Here is a 26,067-nt window from a genome sequence, read left to right on the forward strand (position 1 = left end):
CTGTTGGCAAACTCTTCCCATTTGTATACCGTTTAAAAATTATTATTGTTAAAGTATATTTATGGAGCCCTTTCCGTTATAGGCACAAAATGTATCAACACAGGACTAAGTATTAGTGCACTTGTGACCTTTTAATAATTATAGGTAGGGTATTGCAACCAATTTCCATAACAAAGGTAATGGCACACTGTTTTCTGAATTTGAGTAACATCACAGCATTGAAGAGCTGGTCCTGCCCGCTGAGCAAATGGTTGTAGTGACAGGGGAGTTCCACATGGGGGCGGTGTATTCAAGCACTGGTGTGATGTACAGGTAACTGCCAAAATAATAAACGCTTCAGTAAATGAGGGATACAAAGAATTGAAAGCAGGTTTTTCTACCGGTGTGGTTCCTGAGTTAAGTAAGCATTTAACATCCCATCATGCTTAGGGTCATGTACAAAAGAAACAATAAGAATGGTTGCAGAGGAACCCTCAGAAGTCGCGTTCATCAACCTATGGTTGCGTGCCACATCGACTGCTGTCGGGCACCAGGTTGCTATAACGTGGTAAGCTGATACATAAATGACCTATCCATATTGATCGAAAGTTCTGACATGCGTCGGCAATGTCTGAGCAGAGGAGCGCGACCGTTGTGACTTATGCCCTCGCCCCTAACTGGTTCCTGTTTCATTACATTTGTCTGACTTTTCTCATTGAGGTCACACTCCCATCTCCCTCTACAGTTGCTCTTGTCACATGACGGCTCACCATCAATGCCATAAACTTGTCATAAACCATCAAATCACTCATGTTTGATGCAAACAGTGTTACATCCATGATACAGTGAGCCTGTGGCATACATGTTTTACATACCTACAACATATTGACTTGCAAGTCAAACTGAGTTTCCATTGACATGAGTAGTTGCTGGGAGAACCTCTTTTAAAAAATTTTTTTAGGTAACACTATGTTGCTGTGAGTGAACCTTACTATTTACAGTATGTCCATTAGGGAGTGCTTATTTAGACTATGCTATGTAAAGCCTTTAAAAATTGTGATTTTCTTTAAAGTGGGACCAATAAGGACATGGCGCAATAGGCCTACTACTGTTGGGTGCTACTGATCTGTGCAGTTAAGATTTCAGTACCATGAGTAAAGCTGTTAGACAGGAAGCATCCTTTTCTGATGGTGCACACACTCCCTCATGCAGCTGCCAGCCAAATCATGAGATGCAAGTTCAGCCTGTCACTATCTGGCATACAAGGCTTTCCAGAAAAGTGTCCGCTCTGCGTACAATCTCAAATGGACACAGTTTAGGCATCTGTTTTGATTTGTTTTCCTAAGTGTCGTGTCGTAATTCTTTCACACTGGCAAAGACCTGTATGGACCAACTATCTTCAGCCATTATGACACAACTCACGCCCACTCAAAAGATTGAAGAACATTGTGTAATTTGAATGCTTGAGAAATTCATATAAGGAAGAGTTGAGAGGTAGTATTACAAGTAAGATCTTTTAACAACTGTCATTGTACAATACTATACCTGGGTCAAATACATAACTACTGCAATATTTTTTGGTTTGCCTGGCACAGTATTTCCAATCTCCCAAAATTGCAAACACCAAGCGTAATCATGTTCTTTAGCTAATTAAAGTAATCAGCTGTTCCACAATGAGATGAGTAAAGTTCCTCGTCCTTTTGTGACAGTTTTGTTCCCAGTCCTCTTTTTGTGACAGGTGGCACATCTGCATGTTGCTGCACCAGTTCTGCAGAGGCAGCCAATGGAGAACAACCACATTGTCACTGTTACGGAGGCACAGCCAAGCAGCTCCATTAGCTTTACCCATCTGTTCCAGTCAGTTGTCCCCAGATTGAGCAATACAACTTTATGAGTTGCGTCAGAAGGAATGTATTCACTCCACAGTTTTCAGAGCGGTTCCCATGTCAATATGGGAGGCACAATGAGTTGAAATCCCTGGCAGCCGCCATCTAAACAAAGCAGTAGACACATTACACAACGGCTTGCATTGCATGTCACACTCTCCTGACGTGGCCTTTGACACTGACCACACATTTGTTTACAGCTTGAGACAACTTGTCCTTAACGTGATTTAGGATAGTGTTAAGGACCCTATCAGGTAGGACAGTGGGACAGTCTCAATGAGATTCTGTTCATATCAAATCGTTGACCTGAAGTATCTCTTGGTGCTGTTGTAGATGGTGCTGTGAAGTCCAGGTGAAAATGGGGGTTTGGAGCTGTAGGGCAGGGTTGACCTCATTCGAAGGCTTTGTTGGGGTCAAGTCCCCCCTCCCATTCCCCAAATGGCCTCCCCTTGAGACTCTGGGTCCTCCTTGTCAAGCTGTACCACATACTATTGTCTTGTGAAAGTACCATTATCTAATGGGATGGGGTGACAAGGAATGAGGGGGTGGTGGTCCTGAGTGGAAACCCTCGTACACAAAAGCACTGTACACGTAGGGCTGACACAATTACTGTACAACTGTGTAACCAATGTTGATGGATGAAGGCTGTAAAATTGTATGAAACATTTTTTGGGGGCAAGAACAGCTGACTGAAGACTGGACAGCCGGGCATTCGTGTGGTTGAGTCTGTTTCTGCACTGCTGTAACATGGACTCTACAGTAATATGGGCTCTACAATGTGGAGAAACTTTGTTTTGTTCCTTGCTAAAACAAGCACGGTGTTGTAAGGCTTTGGTTGCCTAGACAATGACCCCTCCCCCTGCAGTGGAGGAGAGAAGGAAATGTGCATCTTGAATTTTTGTTAACTGTTATTACAATGACCGCAGTCATTAGATGACCATTAACCGTCATCCAAAATTCCAGGACCGTTACAGCCCTATTGTACTGACATGTTTTTTATATCCAATGTCAGGGAGAGCATTTGGGTCTTCTCAGAAATGACCGGATGGCTGTCTTCTGCCAGGCGAGCACACTGAAAAGGGAGGACTTTTGCACAATGCGACCAGTTTGAGAACGGCTGAACATTTAACATAACCAATTGATACTCTGCAACCGCAGTGTACAAGCAACCTCTAAATGTATGAGTGCATTTCACTTTCAAACCGTTTTAATGAAGAGCTGCTATCAGTTTGTTCACTCTTTCATGATATGACTCGTAAAAGGCAGATATAATATAAAACCACACTACAGGTTCCCATATAATGTTAACCAATGCTGTATTTGGTTTCGCATTACAATATTTGTGGGGTCCAGGTGTGCTGGTTTTAACTCCACAGTACCGTTATCAACAATTTCGTTTTTTATTGCAAAACAAGACCCAGGACCTGTAGTTGATGCACATCTACAGTGTGTCCGCTGATGAGATGAGAAATCAAGCAACTTGTAAGAATAAGCAATATAATATTTGTTTGGTAATTAATTGCACCCAAATAGTATAGCAAAAAAAAATGTATGCCCAGATTTTATATTATGTTTTAAAATATAAAACATAAATTGATACAGTTGCTTCTGGTTGTCTGTCGTCATTCCTACTTGCACTGGTAAACCACTCGTTTAAAACCACACGAGTAGTATCCAACCCCAGCCCAAAGGCCCTCTCCCACCCGTCATGGGCCAGATGGAAACCATCAATGTTTCCACACAAACACACCCAGTCATGCTCTCTCTCTCTCTCTCTCTCTCTCGCTCTCTCTCAGGCATCCTGAGACATTTGCTACTCCGAAGTACATATGAAAAACACGACTATGACTTCCATCTCATTTGTTTTAGACGACATTGCTACCCCTCTAAGTTAACTCACACACAACAACAAAAAATGATTTTAAACTGTTTTGATTTTGGAGCTTCTGGGTCAAAGGTTTAGACATATGACTGTGGTGTAATGAGAACCTTCTATGGGCCCCTCCAACCAGCCTCTCCTCTGGGATTAAATTGTTGATATCACTGACTAGGCATGAGGGGACCGCCCAGATGGAATAGACACGCCAGCTGCAGGATAGAAAACATCACTTCGAATCACTAACACACACAGTACCCTCAAGCCAGCCCTGATTGATATTTGATACTGTGATACTATTTGTTTGCCATGCTCTCAATTACACAAATCAAATTGTATTGGTCACATACACATGTTTAGCAGATGTTATTGCAGGTGTAGTAAAATGCTTGTGTTTCTAGCTCCGACAGTGCAGCAATATCCAACAAGTAATATTCTTAATTTCACAACATAAGTATCAAAAGTAAAATCATTTTTAAATTCCTTGTATTAAGCAAAGCAGACAGCCACATTTTCTAGTTGTGGGGAGGTGCAACTCAATATTAGGAATGTGTTCGTTATGTTTTGTAGACTAAGTGTATGTGAAAAGTATAAATTAAACACAGGTCTAAAGTTAGGTTTCCGCCCTATGAAGGAATGACTGCGTCGAAAGAGGAGGAAGCAAACATTAGAAAGTACACAAACTATACTGAACATAAATATAAATGCAACACGCAACAATTTTATTGATTTTACTGAGTTACAGTTCAAATGAGGAAATCAGGTGATTGAAATAAATAAATTAAGCCCTAATCTATGGATTTCACATGACTGGGAATACAGATAGGCCTCTGTTGGTCACAGATACCTTAAAAGAAATGGGCCTCAAAGTGGGATTGAGGATCTCGTTACAGTATTTCTGTGCATTCAAATTGCCATTGATAAAAAGCAATTGTGTTAGTTGTCTGTAGCTTATGCCTGCCCATACCATAACCCCACCACCACCATGGGGCACTCTGTTCATAATGTTGACATCAGCAAACCGCTCGCCCACATGACACCATACACGTGGTCTGTGGTTGTGAGGCCTGGTGGACATACTGCCAAATTCTCTAACATGACGTTGGAGGTGGCATACGGTAGAGAAATTAACATTAAATTCTCTGGCAACAGCTCTGGTGGACATTCCTGCGGTCAGCATGCCAATTGCATGCTCCCTCAAAACTTTACTAAGACATCTGTGGCATTGTGTTGTGTGACAAATCTGGCATTTAGCGTGGCCTTTTATTGTTCCCAGCACCTGCAACTGTGTAATTATCATGCTGTTTAATCAGCTTCTTAACATGCTACACCTGTCAGGTGGATGGATTATCTTGGCAACGGAGAAATGCTCACTAACAGGGATGTAAACAAATTTGTGCACAACATTTTAGAAAAAATAAGCTTTTTGTGCGTATGGAACATTTCTGGAATGTTTTATTTCAGCTCATGAGACATGGGACAAACACTACATGTTGCGTTTATATTTTTGTTCAGTGTAGTTTCTGTGGAAGTAGTTACTGGGAGAAGGGTGAATCTACTCAGCTAAGCCCAGATGGGATATAGAGGGGGTAGGGGGCACCAGGTCATCTTTTATTGCCCCAAGTTTCCTGAGCCTTGAAGTGTAGTCTAATCGATTCCAATAGTATCTGTCCTTAATGGCCAGATACTATTATAATCTCCACCCGGCACAGCCAGAAGAGGACTGGCCACCCCTCAGCTTGGTTTCTCTCTCGATTTCTTCCTAAGTTCCTGCCTTTCTCAAGAGTTTTTCCTAGCCACTGTGCTTCTAGATCTGCAGTGCTTGCTGTTTGGGGTTTTATGCTGGGCTTCTGTATAAGCACTTTGTGACATCTGCTGATGGTATAAGGGCTCTAAAAAAATACATTTGATTTGATTAATAGCTGTCCTTGTTTGTTTTGATGGTGAGTTGAAATAAAGACATACAATAGGTTGATGGGAGAACAAATAACATTTTTTACACCCCAAAAAATAATGTACAGTCATTAGGGGGGCCTATACAGTTTGTCAGAGCATAGGGTAGGTTAAACAAAAACAGTCATGCTTGGAAGTGAGGTTGACATACTGATATGTTATAGGGCATCCCAGTTAAATACATTTGCAACGCCAAGATCCAATCAAGGTCAAGCAGCAGAGAAGATGCAACGGGTGCAAATGGAGAAGTAGCTCATGCAAAGTTCAAGAAGTAATATGTACCCACAAAAATTATATTTTGTCTGTCTTTTTTACAGGACTAGAGAGCATTGTCAGGCAGGTGGCAGCTACAGTTGATAGGGCAATGGAGACAGTCAGCGATTCATGGTGGTCTGTCGTCGGAGTGGGTTGGGGACAGATATACTGTATCAGCTGTCCTGTCCTCAGTAACAACAGGACAGCGCAGGGGCAGTCGAGGAGGAGCAACAAGAAGTCGGGTAGGTAAGACGCGCACAAAAAAGTAACACACCCAAGCTGAATATGCGGACAGGGAATAAGTCCCTTTCAGTATGGCTAGTCTTCCGTGCTGCGTTCAATAACGATATCTTCACCACAAACTGAGGCTCCACTGTGCAGGTAGAGTATCTAGCATTCTAGCCAATATGGAATTGCCAAGTGTCCATGTCACCTGCAATACTTCCGTATTAGGGTCAGGAGTCCGGACACTTAATTCTCAAGTGACATATGCACTGAAAAGCTGCCTGTGTCAATCAACAATTGGCAATTAGGATTGTCATGGATTAACAACATCTTGTCATTTGAGTGAACTATAGCCCTATTCGGACGGGATTAGTTTTACTGGGAAGGCCGGGTAACGTAATTACGTGCACGAGCACAAAACACCACATCCGTGATTTGTCATTTTAATTTGGTTATTATTCCAGCCCCAAAAACGTACTGTTTTTCGGCAAACTCCCAGGTCCTCTGATAATACATCCCATGCGAATCGACAAACCTGTGTTTTGAGAAACTGATATTACAGTTTAACAGGTGCGGCACACAGTTTGGTTAAGAACATGGGAACAAATTGATGCTTAAAACAAAGGGCTATGCACGTAGCCCACAGATGAATGATCTGTTTTGTCATATATCATCTTTCCCAGTGCCTATTTCTCTTTAAAAAGATGAAGTGGATGATATTGGGCAAATGAATTGCTCAATTGTCAAATATGTCAGTTAATTAAATGTCTGTATACAGTTCATGCTTCTTATTGATATTATTTGGACTTTCTTTGAACTGAAAGCCAATATCAGGCTATCCTTAGACTAATTTAAATATCTTCACACCCAGGCTTCCATCATAATGATCAATATTGAATGAGAAAAACAAAGAATGACAGGGGGCAGTTTGGTAAAACTAATCCCATCCGGATCGACATGCTGGGGGTAGTAATTACATAACCAAAGTTCTATAGTAATACCAGTCCCGTGCGAATAGGGCTTATGACTAGTGTATGTTTTTGAAGGGCACACTGTATAGAAGCTCTAGTTTAGGAGGGAAACTTAAGTGATAATCATCTTTGGCTGCCGCCACTTAAACCACCCTAACCCCCTACCATCTGTTCTAGGGATAGAGCTCTCTGTTTCCATGGCAACACAGTACCCCTCTTCCCTTAATGGATTGTGGGCTCTTTTGTGTGCCTCACCATGCACAATTGCAACTGTAACCCGACCATATTTGGTTTGTGCGTGCGTGCCTGCGTGCGCAAGGTGACGATGCAAAGGGACCTGGACTGAAATAGGAGAATCATCAACCGCCCTGCTGACTACCTCCACAACGCCCCTATCCCCCCCTCACAAAGCCCGCCCAGGCACCCACCCATCCCCCTTAACCCCTAACAGCCCGCCAGGGCAATGTGTGTGTCCCCCCCCTTGACCCAATACACTAAGCTTGAGGTGCTACTAGGCGGGAATCTGTTGCCTTATCCCCCGAGCAGTGGTGCGTGAATGATTGCAGGGCAGTAAGGACATATGTCCACATTTGAACACATCTGATTGTATCCTAAAGTTTGTTTCACCTTAGAAGAGCCCTCCAAAACAGACTGTACTGTTCCATTCATAACCATACAACAATCAGAGAAAATACACATGTCAAAAGAAGATTAGTTTAGTCCAAACACAAAATAGCCTCCCCAAAATAACAACTTCAGTGCAGGATAAAGTAATCCCTCTCACCCCCCCTCCCCCTGAAAAGATTTAGATGCACTACTGTTCCACTGGAGGTCATAAGGTGAATGCACCAATTTGTAAGTCGCTCTGGATAAGAGCGTCTGCTAAATGACTTAAATGTAAATGTAGGATGGCAGTTTGCATTTCTATGTCATTGCCTTAAGCAACGGTTCCTCCCAACCATTGTGTTTTACATATGTTAATTTGCAACTCATAGGGATGACCTTAGGTCTTAATGGCAGTGTGCAACTTTTTTAAGGTCCTACTCCAGTCTCCTTTTTAGCTCATTTATCACCTGATTTACTTAACAAAAGCACATCTCAATAGGTCGTCCATGTATCCTCATGACATGGCACAAGTGGGGGAGGCTGATGACAGAGGGAACCAATCAGACCAACTCCTTGTAAGGCCTACGTCATGAAGTTTGCACTTGTGTCCCAAACGTTTTGTTGTTCAAAACATATTTGTTTAGCCATAAGTATGTGTACATTACTGTACGTGGGAAATTGTTTTTCAACAGGAAAAGTTTAAAAAAATAGCTGGAGTGTGTCTTTAAGAGTCCATTTGCTTCAATCAGTTATAAACCGAATGCAGCTCTTTGAAACTGAACTCCAAGGTACTACAGTAGACTACATTGACCCACAAACACAGGCACCTGGCTTCACTTCCTCATAGAACTGTGAATGAAAGAGTAATTATGCTTGGAAAGTTGAATGCTGTAGGATGTTCAGTAATGGAACTGCCAAAAACCAAAAGTTGCAACTGACATCTGGGCTCCCGAGTGGCGCAGCGGTCTAAGGCACTGCATCTCACTGCAAGAGGCGACACTACAGTCCCTGGTTCGAATCCAGGCTGAATCACATCTAGCCGTGATTGGGAGTCCCATAGGGCGGCACACAATTGGCCCAGCGTCGTCTGGGTTTGGCTGCGGTAGGCCGTCACTGTAAACAAGAATTTGTTCTTAACTGACTTGCTTAGTTAAATAAAGGTCAAATAAATCATCACTCCCCGGCACATTAATTGGGGAAGCATTGCTCGTCGTAATAGCTGGAGCGGAATTGTTATGAACGGTATTAAACACATGGCTTCCTTGGCCATGTGGATGAAAAATAGGTTTATTGAAAGCAACGCTAATAGGTGTGCTGGAACCCTGAAATGTCAACACAGAAATTTTATTGTCCTCAAATAGGCAAATGATTTTCACAGCCCATAAACATCAACCATCATCACAACATCAAAGACCATATTATAGAACAACACAGCAAACAGACACGATCAAAAACACATGGACAGTAGTTGCAAGCATGAGTCAGGGGTATATTCTGTGTAGTGATGGTGAAGGGCACCACAAAGCTTTTGCTAAATCATGCCTTGATCTTGCAACATGAACAGTCTGTCTTGTGCCACTCTGACATGTAACTCATTCTTCCAAAGAATTTGTTATACAAGGCATACAATTGATTATATTCATTTCATTATTCAACTGGAACTCAACCTAAAACATGTTTGTTTTGGACCGGAAACCTAAACCATGCATGCCAAACACAAGTGGTTGGTGGAATCATAATTGGAGAGGATGGGCTTGTGGTAATGGCTGGAGCGAAATAAGTGGAATGGTATCAAATACATCAAACACATGGTTTGATGCCATTCCATCCGCCCTCGTTCCAGCAATTATTATGAGCCATTCTCCCCTCAGCAGCCTCCAAATCTCGACCGGACACAGTAGCGTCGAGTGTATGTCCGTTATTGCTGAATCTGTAAGTGTAAGGAGTCTCGCTAACCATTGATGTTGCACAACAATTGATCCAACGTCTTGCAAATTGTATGGTATAACGTCAGCTAGTGTGTTGGTATGGAGATCACCTCAAGAATGTGAGGGGCACATTACATCAGGCAGGGGAGTGTGCCAGGCTCTAATAATTCAACTGCCTCAAAGCACCTCAGCATGACTAAGGGCTAGGACAGAGAACGGCTATAGAGTTGCTGTGCTGAGGGGAGTGTAGTGCAATTCCAATTCCACAGACGTGTTGCCCAGTGACTAAAACAGGTTTAGAGCACCTTTTCTTGAGAAAATGGCAGGGATGGATTTTGTATTAATGCTGTTGGAACACAAGTAGGTGTGAGTTTCATCTCTCTTGACCAGAATACTTAAAGTGTATATCTAGTCAGTTCAGTGACAGTGAGTAGTTCAAATGTTTAAGTCATCAAGTGGTGGAATTGGTGGGAAACACCTGGAAACAGAATTCTTCCAGTGAAAATCGGTTTGCAATGTAGTTTAATTCTCAGGTGGATTTTCTCCAAAATGAAGTTTGTTCTGTGCAATATTATTTCCGCAGCTCCAGTGTTATCTTATGCCTGGGACTCATTTCTTATTCTCTGCCACTCACTCCCCAATTCCTTCATTCTCAGCGGATTACATTGACAAAATAGCTATCTACAGCTCCCTAATGGGGAAACTCATGGCAGAAATTGCACAAGTGCTCAGGCACAAGTGAGTTAAAGTCTTTCACAAAAGCAGGGTGTGTGTGGCATTGAGGAAGACACATATCACGAGGGGATGATTCAACAACTAGCCTACACAGGTTATGCGCAGTGGCACACGTGGAACAAGCAACTGTTGGTCAAAGCACTTCTACCTAGTGCTATACTTAAGTAATTTAACATTTGCAGTCGGGACACTCCAATCTGGAGTAAACTCAGAGCAAGTCCAATCCAGGGTCTACACCCTATCGGCAAGCAACTTGAAAACCTCAAAGTTCTTTGTTCCTGCTGTCCAGTTTCTGCCTCTGTGGTGAAAAGGGGACTTGTACTATAGTTAACGAGGGGACCTCACATTGAAATCCATGAATGAATGCAGACTTGTGAAATCTCCCTAAGGGGGACACATTCCATCTCTGACCTGTTTGCAGCACATATGAAACAATGAAGACCATTATGTTGGGCTTTGAGCGCCAAACCGCCTTGGCCAGACATCAAAACTGACATTCACAGTCATGAAGTCCTTTCGGCAAGCAATTTATTGAACACAATACATCTGCTTACTTTGCAATTGCCTACAGAGCGATGTGCAATACTGTGCCTTGTCGGCTTGCGTTCTGTGAATAGAGGAACAACAACAACCATGATAATTGACTGACTGGTTGGCGACCAAGTGGTAGGCTCCCCTGTTAAATTGCTGAAATCATTTAAGAGGGAAATATACAGAATGTTCCCAATCTAGAAGAAATCTAAGGAATTTCTGTCTAGTTGATGATGTCATTGTGTGGATGAAAATACCCAGGAATCAGCATCTCCACCTCACAGAAGACTGTGAAATACATATGATTTACTTCCTGAGTGTGCCAACTGATGACACTGGAGATTTTAAAGGTTATATGGAAGTATTCCATCCCCTGTCTTGTCAAAGACAGTGTGAAGGAGGAATGGTCTCAAATAACAACTACTCCCGAATGCCCACTCCAACAGGAAGGCTATGTGCAACATAACAGCTGAGGGCTTGTTGCTGTACATCCCACAACAATGAGGATTGTAGCCCATTTCAAATGCCCACATCACCAGCATGCATGCAAAACTCAGCAGACTTTAATCATTAGGAATTTATCATACCATGACTAGGCAGTTGTCACAGCATGTCTAATGGAAAACTCACAAAAAAGAAATTGCCATTATTTTTTCTTAAATCTCTTATCATAGGGGTGACTACATTTCATTATGACCAATGTGTACATATTCTACATTTTGGATATATGATAGTTAGAAGATTCCTATTGATAGTGTACATAGTTTGAGATCATAAATCATTCTCTTACTTACAGGCTAGCCACAGGCTATGAACTCTGGAGGGGAACATTATTTATTGAGAAATTGCACTGCTGTCGTTTAGTTGCAAAGTAAACGGCTACTCGCACGGCTAAATCTGTTTCGGTGGCACTATGTATCTGAAAAACTCGAAGCTATGACTAAGGTAATGATGAATGAAGAGTGTCGACCATCCTTGTCTCAGATTTCACAAGAAGGTCCTGAATAGGGGGGTGGGGTGCGCACGGGGGAGGCGGATTTGGGGATGTTCTTTGTGTGTTCCGTATAAAAAAAAATGTTTTAACCGCGACGGAGGAGAGACAGTCACGTGCTATATCCAATCCCATGGTGTAACTAGTGAGACGTTTGTATATTGTGGTGAGAAAGAGGGAAAAGTGTTCCGAATTTTTTGAAGGGGGTTTCGAACACAGGCTGAATTCAAAGAATTGAGAAACGCAGTCGGCTTCCAGGTAAGATTAACACACGTTTATCAAGCAACAAAACGGAGCGTTAATGTGTCCAGGCTGTTTTTCCATTTTACAAATGTTGTGCGCTTAGCTAGGTTAGTTGTATACATGTATCTCTTGGAGCAATTTTATTTTTCTCCAAATGTACTGCGTTTAACATGTGATATTGATAAGTAGCTAGCTAGTACATCGGCATATTGTTTGATTCGTGCTACTAGAGGTATCTCGCTAAATAGCAAGCTAACCAATTTACATTGTCTTGAATGGACAGTAGTTTGTTCCTTCATTGTGTGAACGTGATGGAAGCAACTGAACGTGGATTTCATCACATAGGGCAGGGGTACTCAACTCTTACCCTCCGAGGTCCGGAGCCCGCTGGTTTTCAGTTCTATCTGAATTGCACACGCCTGGTATACCAGTTCTAAATCAAATCGCTGATTTGTAGGGGGAACAATGTAACAACAACAAAAATGCAATGGAACTGGCATCGAGGTCCAGAGTTGAGTTTGATCGAACCCAGGCGGTGTCCAATCAGAAACGCATATTTTGAACAAGGTGTAAAAAAAATAATGTTAATTGGGATAATCCTCTAAAAAAAACGGTCAAAATCTCACGTCATAATACGTAAGAAATGTATTGGGGTTGTAACCCTTGTAAGGATGGTCAAAATTAGGGAGACTAAATCAATGGTCGAAAAGTCTGGAAAATCGCGTCGCCTAGTCTGGATACTCAGCGAGAATTAAGGCTACACACAGGTTTGACCTACCATTGAACTCGTCACATTTCATATCAAATAAAACAATATGAGGTAAGATGGATATCGAGTTTGAGACACGACAAATAATATTTTCATATTTTAGCAGGGTTGCCAATTTTTGGAGATATCTGAGGTTTCCTATCGCGATTGTCAATGCTGTCACCCCTAGCGGGGGTTTTAGGCACATGACAAGGGTGGAATAGAAATGTTTAAAATTCACAGGTCAGGTGTATTTAAGATATTTATTTTAAAGTTGAATAAACACAACTCAACAACATGGTTTGAAGGTATGATATTTTTGTGTGTGCATGAAATTTAGAGAATGGCAACTGGGGAAAATGAATTAGTTAGAAAATCCCAATATTAATCTCTCTAATTTAACTAGGCAAGTCGGTTAAGAACAAATTCTTATTTACAATGACAGGCTACCCCGGCCAAACCCTAACCCGGACGATGCTGGGGCAATTGCGCGCTGCCTTATGGGACTCCCAATCACAGCCGGTTGTGATACAACCTGGAATCGAACCAGGGTCTGTAGTGAAGCCTCTAGCACTGACGCACTCAGTGCCTTAGACCGTTGTGCCACGGAATGTTTTTTATGAGACACCAATATGGAGTTAATGTGGGTTAACTATCCCTTAAAAATAGGACTGTTGGAAATTCCACCTAGAGGTACACCCCTTCAAATGAGTGGATTTGGCTATTTCAGCCACACCCCTGGCTGACAGGTGAATAAAATCGAGCACACAGCCATGCCACCTCCATAGTCAAACAGTGGCACGAGAATGGCCTTACTGAAGAGCTCAGTGATTTTCAACGTGGAACCGTTGAAGTGCTGTTATTGTGAAGTGGAAAGTCTAGGTGTTTGTTAGGAGCTTCATGAAATTGGTTTCTATGGCCGAGGAGCCGCACACAAGCCTAAGATCTTCATATGCAATGCCAAGTGTCGGCTGGAGTGGTGTAAAGCTCGCCGCCATTGTACTTTGGAGCAGTGGAGACGTATTTTCTGGAGTGATGAATCGTGCTTCACCAAATGGCAGTTCGATGGACGAATCTGGGTTTAGTGCATGCCAAAACACTACCTGCCCGAATACAACTGTAAAATTGGATGGGGGAAGAATAATGGTATGAGGATGTTTTTCATGGTTCGGGCTAGGCAACTTTGTTCCAGTGAAGGGAAATCTTAATGCTACGATTCTGTTCTTCCAACTTTGTGGCAACAGTTTGGGGAAGGCACTTTCCTGTTTCAGCATGACGATGCCCCCGTGCACAAAGCGAGCTCCATGCATAAATGTTTTGTCAAGATCAACCCCCCCCCCCCCCTTATCTTGTAGGGCGCTGAAACAAACTGCCTATTATCACATGCTGTCATAAGGAAGCATTTTGGGACAGGTGTGAACGCAAATGTATTTCTTGACGTTTATGTTTACAAAACAGCTTTCAAGTTGCCATGCTGATATTTTGAGTTCATAGTCTTTGATCTGCGCTTAGAATGAACGTGCCTGTCCAGTCTGCCGTGGCTGCAGTCCACTAATCATAAGGGGCATTTCTTTACGAACGCATCCAATCGCCTTGGTCCCGGTCCCTTATTAAACCAATCACAAGCTTCAATCTGCTGCGGTTCACAGTGCTGTGGCAGAAAGATTATGGATGTCCCGGGTGAAGCCGCCACGGTTACAATTTCAGGCACATATATGCTCTGATTTTCAAAAAAGATTTGGAGGCACAGTTGAAAAGTTGACTCACTCAATATGCGTGAGTTGGCAGCACTGTTTTTGTATTCGCTGTTCATATTAATGCGAAGTTCATTTTCTTTTTTGAAGTGTGACATGTCAACAGGGCATTGAGCGTACGCAAGCTTTATATTTTCAAAGCCGTTTACATTTAATTCAGCTCGTCTCATGCTGCAGAAATTGACTTTGTGCCACTGGAGGCAGTGGTGTACCGCAGGGTCTGAGGTCTACAGTTTTTAAAGCTAATTTCCTGCAATTCTACACACATTGCCATATGGCAAAAAGACAAATGTGCAGTTTTATAGCTAATGTCATGCTATTTTACACATTTTTCAATGAGGCTGAGAGAATTTAAAAAGTTAATATCCTGCTATTCTACAGATTTTTACCTTGCCTTATGCCCTGTTCATATCCTATCTGGGGGCGGGGACTGGACTACCTCCAGGTGAATCTTCTAAAGGTGCCGCATACTAGGTTTGGTTTGCTCTACCTGGAATTAACAGGTTACGTCCATAGGCTGACCAGGTGAAAGCTCTGATCCCTTATGTCATGGAAAGAGCACGTGTTCCTAATGTTTTGTATACCATGTACACTTCCTCAAAAGTGTACATTTATCTCAAATTAATTCTTAGAGAAATAAATAAATCTATAATACATTGACTTTTTTATTTTTTACATCTAAGATGTTTGGTGCAGTAAATTAGTCGTCTCGTTGAATGAAAACAATGTCCATAGTTCCCACTCCTACTAGGAGTAGTATTGTTGACCAATCACAGACGAAGGGGTGTAGACTTCGGCTACCAAACTTCGACGAGCCTTTTTATTTTATTTTAAATTTGACCCCTTTTTCTCCCCAATTTCATGGTATCCAATTGTTTTTAGTAGCTACTATCTTGTCTCATTGCTACAACTCCCGTACGGGCTCGGGAGAGACTAAGGTTGAAAGTCATGCGTCCTCCGATATACAACCCAACCAAGCCGCACTGCTTCTTAACACAGCGCGCATCCAACCCGGAAGCCAGCTGCACCAATGTGTCGGAGGAAACACCATACACCTGGCAACCTTGGTTAGCGTGCTAATTAGTGTAGTTGATGACAATTCTCCCGGATCCGGGATGGGTAGTTCCAAGAGAAATGTGTCTTTAAAAAAAGTATATTACGTAAAAAGCATTATCTGAATACGGTGCTCAGAGCCCAAAACGGCCAAAAGAAATATCCACCATATTGTGCAGTCAACATCAGTCAGAAATAGCATTATGAATATTCACTTTTGATGATCATCAGAATGCACTCCCAGGAATTCCAGTTCGACAAATGTTTGATTTGTTCCATGAAATCCATCATTTATATCCAAATAGCTTCTTTTGTTAGGGCGTTTGGTAAACAAATCCATAAGCGCGTTCAGGTCCAGCCGAACGTCGACTTGAAAAGTTCAAAAAGTTATATTAAAGGACATAGAAACTTGTCAAACTAAGTATAGAATCAATCTTTATGATGTTTTTATTAATGTTCGAACCGGAGAATTCCAATGTCTGGAGAAAAGCAATGGAACGAGAGCTACCTCTCATGTGAAATGCGTGTGACTGAGATCGAGGCTGCTGCCAGACCTCTGACTCAATCCCCTCTCATACGGCCCCCTTCACAGTAGAAGCCTGAAACAACGTTCTAAAGATGGTTGACATCTAGTGGAAGCCTTAGGAAGTGCAAAATGACCCATATCCCACTGTGTATTCGATAGGGGCTCAGATTTCCCACTTCCTGTTTGGATTTTTTTCTCAGGGTTTTCCTGACATATGAGTTCTGTTATACTCACAGACATCATTCAAACAGTTTTAGAAACTTCAGTGTTTTCTATCCAATACTAATAACAATATGCATATATTAGCATCTGGGACTGAGGAGGCAGTTTACTCTGGGCACGCTATTTATCCAAAAGTGAAAATGCTGGTCCACATAAGTGGCTTATATCGGCTGAAAGCTTTAAATTCTTGTTAATATAACTGCACTGTCCAATTTACAGTAGCCTTTACTGTGAAAAATACCATGCTACTGTTTGAGGAGAGCTCAAAACACACTTTTTTTCACCGCGACAGGTTTGATAAATTTACCTCTGAAGGTGAAATGTGTACGTAAATCAGAGCAAGATTTCAGAACGTATCATCCCAATAGTCCCAGAGATGACATGAAGTGTCGCTTTCTTTGATAAAATCCTTTTTCATATCCTAAAAAAGGTCCATATAGCATGCACGATTTGATTTTGTATTTCCACTTGTTCAATTTGCAAAGAAAAGAATCTGTGAAAATCTAACCCTAAACTTTGTTTCAAGCAGTCAAATTACATTTGTATTTATTCCTCAGAGATCCTAGAATGTAACCAAACTTCACTATATCATTAGGAGTGTAGTATATCCTATGACACTAAATTTGGTCTGAGAGCGACGCCTTTATGGCGCGCCGATGACACGGGCGGTGTTCACTTGTTTTGACTGTTACTTTGTCAAATAAGCACCAATCGGGGTCAAAGAAACAAACAAAGCTAGCTAGATAGCCAATGAGCTTGGCTTTACGGGAGTATGTGGAAACCCTGTATCTGTTGCACAATTTTGTAAGCCTTTTCCTTTTGGACAAGAATATGCAGAGTTATGAAAACTTACAATATGGCTACTAATACTGGAAAAGCTAAATCAATGTCCAAGTATACAGATTTGACGATATTCTTGCAGAAAAATTTAATCTAAATATACATTTTGGCAAATCGTGAAGGCCACCTGGGTGACTTCACACGAATTGTCATGTAGCTTGCTCATACTTCAAGTTATTAGTCTGAAACTTTGCACATGCACTGCTGCCCTCGTGGACACCATCGGTATTACAACCTTTCTGGTGCATTTCAAAGATGGTGGTAGAATTTTTTTTACAAAAGAAACGGTTGTTTTTCTCCCTCGTATTTTCTTCTACCAGATCTATTGTGTCATTCTCCTACATTCAATTGACATTTCCACAAACTTCAAAATGTTTATTTTCAAATGGTACCAAGAATATGCATATCCTTGCTTCAGGGCCTGAGCTACAGGCAGTTAGATTTGTGTATGTCATTTTAGGTGAAAATTGGAAAAAGGACGCTATCCCTAAGAAGTAAGCGCATCACAGGATGCAGTGGCCAATTCATTGAAAGCTTTGGTTTGCTTAAAAAGAGCGGGTACTACCCGTGTGCTAAAAATAATAATGCTAGAGGGAATTTCGAGGAGTTTTTTTACGAGTTGCTGAATCCCCTACTCTTAACCACCAAGAATGGGCGGCTACAAATAAAAGACTGTAAACAAATATAAACAGCCTACCTATCAGTCTTGTAATTTCTTTGGCCTGGTCAGAATCAACTTGAAGGGAGAATCTGTTTTTTATTTGTTTCAGTAATGGCATTAAATTTTCAGTTCCACATTTAATTAGACTCGCTGTGATTATCAGAAACATCTCATCCATCCTCCAAACTGTCCAAACTATAAGCTTTCTCTCTGCCTGTCTGCAGACAGTGCGGCGAGGGTGTGTGTGTGTGTGGCAGGAGTAGCTGTCCGTGGCATTTTCGTTGCTGGGTTACGTTTTAATCCACAGGAATTTTAAAAGGGAAAAGCTTGACTGAATGGAATGGCTAGCCAAAATAAACAATGACCAGTTAATTAACACAATGAACACTGCTAGGGTTCTTTAACCCATCTGCAAATGAGACTGTGACAGAGAGACTGTGACAGAGAGACTGCCAGGGTAGAGGAGAACGTTGCAGCTAATGCTTAATACCCCACAAACTGCAAGTGCAATACATGGAAAATTGAGATGTATTCACCTGAAGGAAAAAGTAGTAGATGGTGTGTCAGGTAAACATGTTTTGGTCTTTATGAGCAGTGTGGCGAAAGTCAAATACAATTTTATTGGTCGCATTCACATATTTAGCATATGTTATTACGGTTGTTGCAAAATGCTTGTGTTCCTAACTACAACAGTGGAGTAATATCTAACAATACACATGCATCTAAAAAGTAAAATCTAATTTAGAAATATTAGATTTGAGCAATGTCAGTGTATTTTATATATCTACACACACTGCAGTCGGAAAGTATTCAGACCCCTTGCCTTTTTCCACATTTGGTTACATTACAGCCTTTTATTATAACATATTTTATTAAATCAATCTACACACAATACCCCATTATGACAAAGCAAAAATCTTGCTTTGAGAAATTCTTGCAAATGTATTGCTCAGTTTGGCTGGGTGGCCAACTCTGGGTGGTTCAAAACTTTTTCCTTTTAAGAATGATGGAGTCCACTGTGTTCTTGGGGACATTCAATGCTGCAGAAATGTTTTGGCACCCTTCCCCAAATCTGTGCCTCGACACAATCCTGTCCCTGAGCTCTACGGACAATTCCTTTGACCTCATGGCTTGGTGTTTGCTCTGACATGCAATGTCAACTGTGGGACCTTATAAAGACAGGTGTGTGCCTTTCCAAATCATCCCAAATTGAATTTACCACAAATGGACTCTAGTCAAGTTGTACAGTTCTGGCCAAAAGTTGAAAATGACACATTCATTTTCACAAAGTTTGCTGCTTCAGTGTCTTTAGATATTTTTGTCAAATGTTACTATGGAATACTGAAGTATAATTACAAGCATTTCATAAGTGCCGAAGGCTTTTATTGACAATTACATGAAGTTGATGCAAAGAGTCAATATTTGCAGTGTTGACCCTTCCTTTTTCAAGACCTCTGCAATCCACCCTGGCATGCTGTCAATTATCTTCGGGGCCACATCCTGACTGATGGCAGCCCATTCTTGCATAATCAATGCTTGGACTTTGTCAGAATTTGTGGGGTTTTATTTACCCACCCTCCTCTTGAGGATTGATCACAAGTTCTCAATGGGATTAAGGTCTGGGGGGTTTCCTGGCCTTGGACCCAATATATCAATGTTTTGTTCCCTGAGCCACTTAGTTAACACTTTTGCCTTATGGCAAGGTGCTCCATCATGCTGGAAAAGGCTTTGTTCTTCACCAAACTGTTCCTGGATGGTTGGGAGAATTTGCACTCTGAGGATGTGTTGGTACCATTCTTTATTCATGGCTGTGTTCTCAGGCAAAATTGTGAGTGAGCCCTCTCCCTTGGCTGAGAAGCAACCCCACACATGAATGGTCTCAGAATGTTTTACTGTTGGCATTACACAGGACTGATGGTAGCGCTCACCTTGTCTTCTCCGGACAAGCTTTTTTCCGGATGCCCCAAACAATCGGAAAGTGGATTCATCAGAGAAAATGACTTTTCCCCAGTCCTCAGCAGTCCAACCCTGTACCTTTTTTGCAGAATATCATTCTGTCCCTGATGTTTTTCCTAGAGAGAAATGGCTTCTTTGCTGCCCTTCTTGACACCATCCTCAATCTTTGCCTCACTGTGCGTGCAGATGCACTCACACCTGCATGCTGCCATTCCTGAGCAAGCTCTGTACTGGTGGTGCCCCGATCCCGCAGCTGAATCAATCAACTTTAGGAGATGGTCCTGGCGCTTGCTGGACTTTCTTGGGCGCCCTGAAGCCTTCACAACAATTCAACCGCTCTCCTTGAAGTTCTTGATGATCTGATAAATGGTTGATTTAGGTGCAATCTTACTGGCAGCAATATCCTTTCCTGTGAAGCCCTTTTTGTGCAAAGCAATGATGACCGCACATGTTTCCTTGCAGGTAACCATGGTTGACAGAGGAAGAACAATGATTCCAAGCACCACACTCCTTTTGAAGCTTCCAGTCTTTTATTCAAACTCAATTAGCATGACAGAGTGATCTCGAGCCTTGTCCTCGTCAACACTCACACCTGTGTAAACCAAAGCACCATTGACATGATGTCAGCTGGTCCTTTTGTGGCAGGGCTGAAATGCAGTGGAAATGTTTTTGGGGATTCAGTTAATTTGCATGGCAAAGAGGGACTTTGCAATGAATTGCAATTCATCTGAGCACTCTTCATAACATTCTGGAGTATATGCAAATTGCCATCATACTAACTGAGGCAGCAGACTTTGAAATATTTGTGTCATTCTCAAAACGTTTGGCCACGACTGTAGAAACATCTAGGTTGATCAATGGAAACAAGGATACACCTGAGCTCAATTTTGCATCTCCATTTTAAAATAAGGCTGTAACGTAACAAAATGTGGAAAAAGTCAAGGGGCCTGAATACTTTCCGCGTGCTCTGTACATGTCGCAATGATTTTGCTTTTGTCAAATAAACCTGGATCAATGGAAAACCTGCCTACTGTCATACCTTGTTCATAGACTGCTTACAGGGTAAGGAAATCAATTGTAATTTGGGTGAAGTATACCTTTTAACATTTTTCAAATACATACACTGAATATAAAAATAAATGCAACCATTTCAAAGATTTTACTGAGTTACAGTTCATTTACTCAGTCCAAATTCATTAGGCCCTAATCTATGGATTTCACATGGCTGGGCAGGGGTGCCTTGGAGGTTATAGGCTCACCCACTGGGGAGCCAAGCCCAGCCAGTCAGAATTAGTTTTTCCCAACAAAAGGGCTTTGTGGATGGATTATCTTGGCAAAGGAAAAATGCTCACCTACAGGGATGTAAACAAATTTGGGCCCAAAATTTGAGCAAAATAAGCTTTTTGTGTGTATGAAAGATTTCTGGAATGTTTTATTTCAGCACATGAAATATGGGCCCAAAACCTTATTTTTGTTCGGTGTAGATTCAATGGTTCTAAAGACGTTTCTAGGAAATGTACAGTGTTATACAGAGCCATGAGTGCATGGAACTCCAATCTTATATAGCGCAAGTGAACAGCAAACCTGGTTTAAATAAAAAATAATAAAGCAACACCTCACCTCTCCCTCATGTGACCTACTTGTGTGCATGTACTGACATTTATGTGTAACTGATTAATGCACACACAGTACATGTTAATGTATGTAAATGTAAATTAGCTCTGGCTAATGGGGATCCCAATAAATCAAACGATCAGCTCTGAAACATTTCTGTGGTGAAAATATCTAATGGGATTTTTCAAAAAAAATATCAGAATTGGGCTGCGCTGCCTTTGATAACAAGGGAGTGAGCACCAAGTCTAGGTCCAAAAGGTTCTTTAAAAGCACCCCCCCAAGCCATAAGACTGCTGAACAATTAACTTTGTTTTTACACTGCTGTTACTCTTTTTTTATTATCTATACATAGTCACTTACCCCTACCTACGTGTACAAATTACCTTGACTAACCTGTACCCCAACACTGACTCTGTACTGGTACCCCCTGTATATAGCATATATATAACTTTATTTAGTAAATATTGTCTTAATTGCTGGTTAAGGGCTTGTAAGTAAGCACTTCACGGTAAGGTCTACCGTTCCATTCAGCGCATGTGACATAATTTGATTTGTGTTTGTAGCCCTAGATGGCTTGGAAGCTGGTACATGATTTAGTCTTACAGCTGTTTTAATGAGATAAGACATTCCAGTTGGGCCTAATGATATAGGCCTTATTGCATGAGATCCTTGTCCGAACATGTGCCTTCTCAAGAGGGAACTTCTGTTATCCACACTGAGCGGCCTTTGAGACACATTGTTAATGCCACCTGGTGGACATTACTGATATCTTGCTGATGGATCACCACATTTTTGTCCTCTTACATAGAAAGAGGTCTACACTGTCAAACAGAAAAAGGCCTTCATCACCAGAGACACATTTTATTGGTACATGTAGGTGTATAACACATCTACACACTTCAGTTTGTTGGTGTAGTTAATGTACTGCTCCCCTACAGGCAAAAGGTCTTCATATTATTTAGGCAGTTTCCATATTGTAATATTTGTGGGCACCGAATCTGATTTTTATCTTTGGCTCTCACACTGTTGCAAACTCTCGTACTGAGGAGGAACCCCTCATCATTCTTCAGCAATGAGCTGCACGCTTCTGGTAGTGGAGGCTGATGTCATTATAGAGCCTGGTTAGACATTTCTTGAGAAATCTAATATTTGAATATTGATTCTAGATACTGCCTCACTTTCAGGTGCTCCTATACAATAGTCTAATTTGCTAATTTTCCCTCCCTCTTTCCCCCATATAGATCTGAAAGTCTCTCTCCCCCCACCCCAGAGGCACCATGAGCTGGAGTTTCCTGACGCGTCTCCTGGACGAGATCTCCAACCACTCTACCTTTGTGGGCAAGATCTGGCTCACACTGCTTATCGTCTTCCGCATTGTGTTGACTGCTGTGGGAGGCGAGTCCATCTACTACGATGAACAGAGCAAGTTTGTGTGCAATACCCACCAACCCGGTTGCGAGAATGTGTGCTACGACGCCTTTGCACCACTCTCGCACATCCGCTTCTGGGTGTTCCAGGTGATCATGATCACCACCCCCACTATTCTGTACCTGGGCTTCGCCATGCACAAAATCGCTCGCATGGACGATGATGAGTACAAGCCCCGCGGGAAGAGGATGCCGATGGTGAGCCTAGGGACCAACCGGAACTACGAGGAGGCGGAGGACAATGGCGAGGAGGACCCCATTATCTCCGAGGAGATCGAGTTGGAGAAGAAGGAGAAGCCTAGCAAGAAGCACGATGGACGCCGGCGCATCAAGCGCGACGGCCTCATGAAGGTGTACGTGTTCCAGCTGCTGTCGCGTGCTGCTTTCGAGGTCTCCTTCCTGTTCGGCCAGTACATTCTCTACGGCCTGGAGGTGTCTCCCTCGTACGTGTGCATGCGCTCGCCCTGCCCACACACAGTGGACTGCTTCGTGTCGCGTCCCACGGAGAAAACCATCTTCCTGTTCATTATGTATGCGGTGAGTGCCCTCTGTCTGCTTTTCACTGTGCTGGAGATCCTCCACCTGGGTTATAGCGGCATACGGGACTGTTTCTGCCGCCCTCGTCCTCACCCCCAACCCCCCACCAACTCGCCAGCCAGCATCCCTCACTATGTGGCCGCCAGGTGCCCACAGCTCCTCCAGGCTACAACACAGTGCTGAAGAAGGACCCAAAAGGTATGCGATTGGATTACAACCTGGGTGACTCGGGCCGTGAGTCGTTTGGGGATGAGGCGTCACAGCGGGAGCTGGAGAGGCTAAGGCGGCACCTAAAGCTGGCCCAGCAGCACCTGGACCTGGCCTACCAGAATGAGGACAACAGCAGCACTTCAAGGAGCAACAGCCCCGAGTCCAACGGGACGGCCGTGGAGCAGAACCGGCTCAACTTTGCCCAGGAGAAGCAAAGCAGCACCTGCGAGAAAGGTGAGTAGGCTGTGCCACGCATCACAAGGAGTACATCTTCAGTAGTAATTTGCATGGCATATCTATGTTTTAATTTTTATAGTGGATGGAATCAATGAATGGATGTTATGTAGACAATTTTACTCTATACTTCAAACTGACGTTTAACATTTTTCCCCTTGCCTTCAGGTTTACGAGCATAACTTCGTCATTGGCCCACCTGGCCCTCTCAGGATAGATTCTTGCATCTGGGACAGTAGGGGTACCAGGGAGCATTGTGTGGGGACAGGTGTGTATGTGACTTGAGGAGGATGAATCCATCTTTCTTTCAGTGTTGAGGCCAGTGAACGTTCAAGGGAAACATGCCACACTTAACGAGCAGCGCCTTCCTACCCAGCTATACTTGAGCACATCTGAAGATCCAAAGTGTCCACAAACTAGTTTTCAGAACATTCCTATTCGTCTCAGGGTAGCTGTGCTGTTTTTTTGGGGGGGAATACTAGTGTTTCCTCTTGTTTGTAGTTTTTCCCTCTGCTGGAGTTTAGAGGTCAATCTTAAGTTTGCCTTCAACCTAAAACTGGAGTTTACATTTCAGCCATTCTAAGGTATGGGCAACCCAAGCGTGTCGCAAAACCATGTCAATGTGTAATTTTTTTTTGTGTGTGTGTGTTTTGTGAGGAATAGGGAACCACGGTGAGTCGGTGTTTGGGGATGTTAACTGGTATGGTAATAGTTGGTGTTAGAAGTGATATTATGGAGTGAATAACTGTCTTCCATGTGCAACAGCTTACAATGAGCAAATGGTTAACTATTTTGGGTCAACCACCAGAAACAACAGTTACATTTGAGTTGTAGCACAGCAATATGTAGTTTGCAGAAAGAGAACTAACCTACTTTCATCATGAACCTCCCCCTTCCCATAAATCTGACTGTTGCCAAGTCTGGGAACTGGAAGCCTATTTTGGCACCTTTGTCCAAAGGATTTTAAAAAACCTGGGTAATGCTTGAATTCATGTAAATTGTTATCTTGTCTGGTAATGTTGAACATGCTTTTGATACTGATTTCTTCCATTTTGTTAGTGTAACATGGAAAGTGTTTGGACGACATTGCAAGATTAAACCTTTAAGGTCAGGATGGCCAAATTGTAACTATGAAGTTTACTGATGTCTTTTTGGGATTTCTACATTAACTGAGGGACTCAACAGATTTGGAGTTATTTTCCATTATTGAGGACCATCCACGATTTGTGGGTAACGTATCTATGCCATACACCAGTTGAACTCTGGGTCTTGTGCAGTAGGGCACACCATAGCAATGTTTTGAAAGGGAAAATGTCATTAATCCTTCTTATAGGATAAGTTCCTGTAGTACCTCTCCCGTCCTGTTTTGTGCCTACTGAACATGAACCAGAGACCCAATATTTAAAAAAATATATATATACAAACGACGCATTTACTCTGTCGAATAGCATTTTCAGAAAGTAATTCAAGACCCCCACAATTCAGGGTTATTTTTCTATATTGTTTTGTTCAGTGTTTTCTCCTGAAATTGGGACATGTAGATTTGTGGCTCTGTGTTACTTCTCTATGCAATTCCAAATGTATGCTCGGTTCAGTGTTCATTATTGAGGCATTGATGCAAGTAACATTCAAAAGCCTTCAAGCTGTTAATAATGACCCCCATGCTGCAGTCTCAGTGACTGTTGTAAATGTTATCATTGTTATCTTTTTATGGTTGAAACGACCCAATGCCTTGAATGTGATCTTATGATGCCATCAGTGCACACATTATATCAGCAGTGCCATTAAGTGTCAACTGTCATCTCAAACAATTTGTTTAAATACTTTTGTATGAATAGTATTTTTGTGCTCAATTTCTTAAATAAACTTTTCCTAATAAATCCATGTCTCCTGTGATGGAAAATTGTATTGTTTGTGCTTTTCCTTTAACACATTTCTGTGTTCATGCAAGCGACTGAATGAATCACCAGTATTTGGCAGTACGGCCAGAACCTGGTTTTGAGAAATGGATATCCGTTTCAACGTTTCAGCTTAGAGAAGAAGCCTCGTGAGGTATTGGTCTGTCACATGCATGACCCAGTATTGGTCGGTCGCATGAATGAAGCA

General features: G+C 42.2%; 1 protein-coding gene across 1 annotated transcript; it reads left to right on the forward strand.

Annotated features, from left to right (window-relative positions):
* The first annotated feature begins 12,021 nt into the window (after positions 1-12,021).
* On the forward strand, positions 12,022-25,841 carry LOC115107788 (gap junction gamma-1 protein-like). The gene is given in 4 exon segments (XM_029631424.2): positions 12,022-12,194; positions 22,795-23,628; positions 23,631-23,961; positions 24,130-25,841. Coding segments are annotated over 3 exon segments (1,143 nt in total). The 5' UTR covers positions 12,022-12,194; positions 22,795-22,830; the 3' UTR covers positions 24,144-25,841.
* The last annotated feature ends 226 nt before the right edge of the window (positions 25,842-26,067 follow it).

The sequence above is a fragment of the Oncorhynchus nerka genome, linkage group LG3, assembly GCF_034236695.1.
Source record: "Oncorhynchus nerka isolate Pitt River linkage group LG3, Oner_Uvic_2.0, whole genome shotgun sequence".
Classification (NCBI taxonomy): domain Eukaryota; kingdom Metazoa; phylum Chordata; class Actinopteri; order Salmoniformes; family Salmonidae; genus Oncorhynchus; species Oncorhynchus nerka.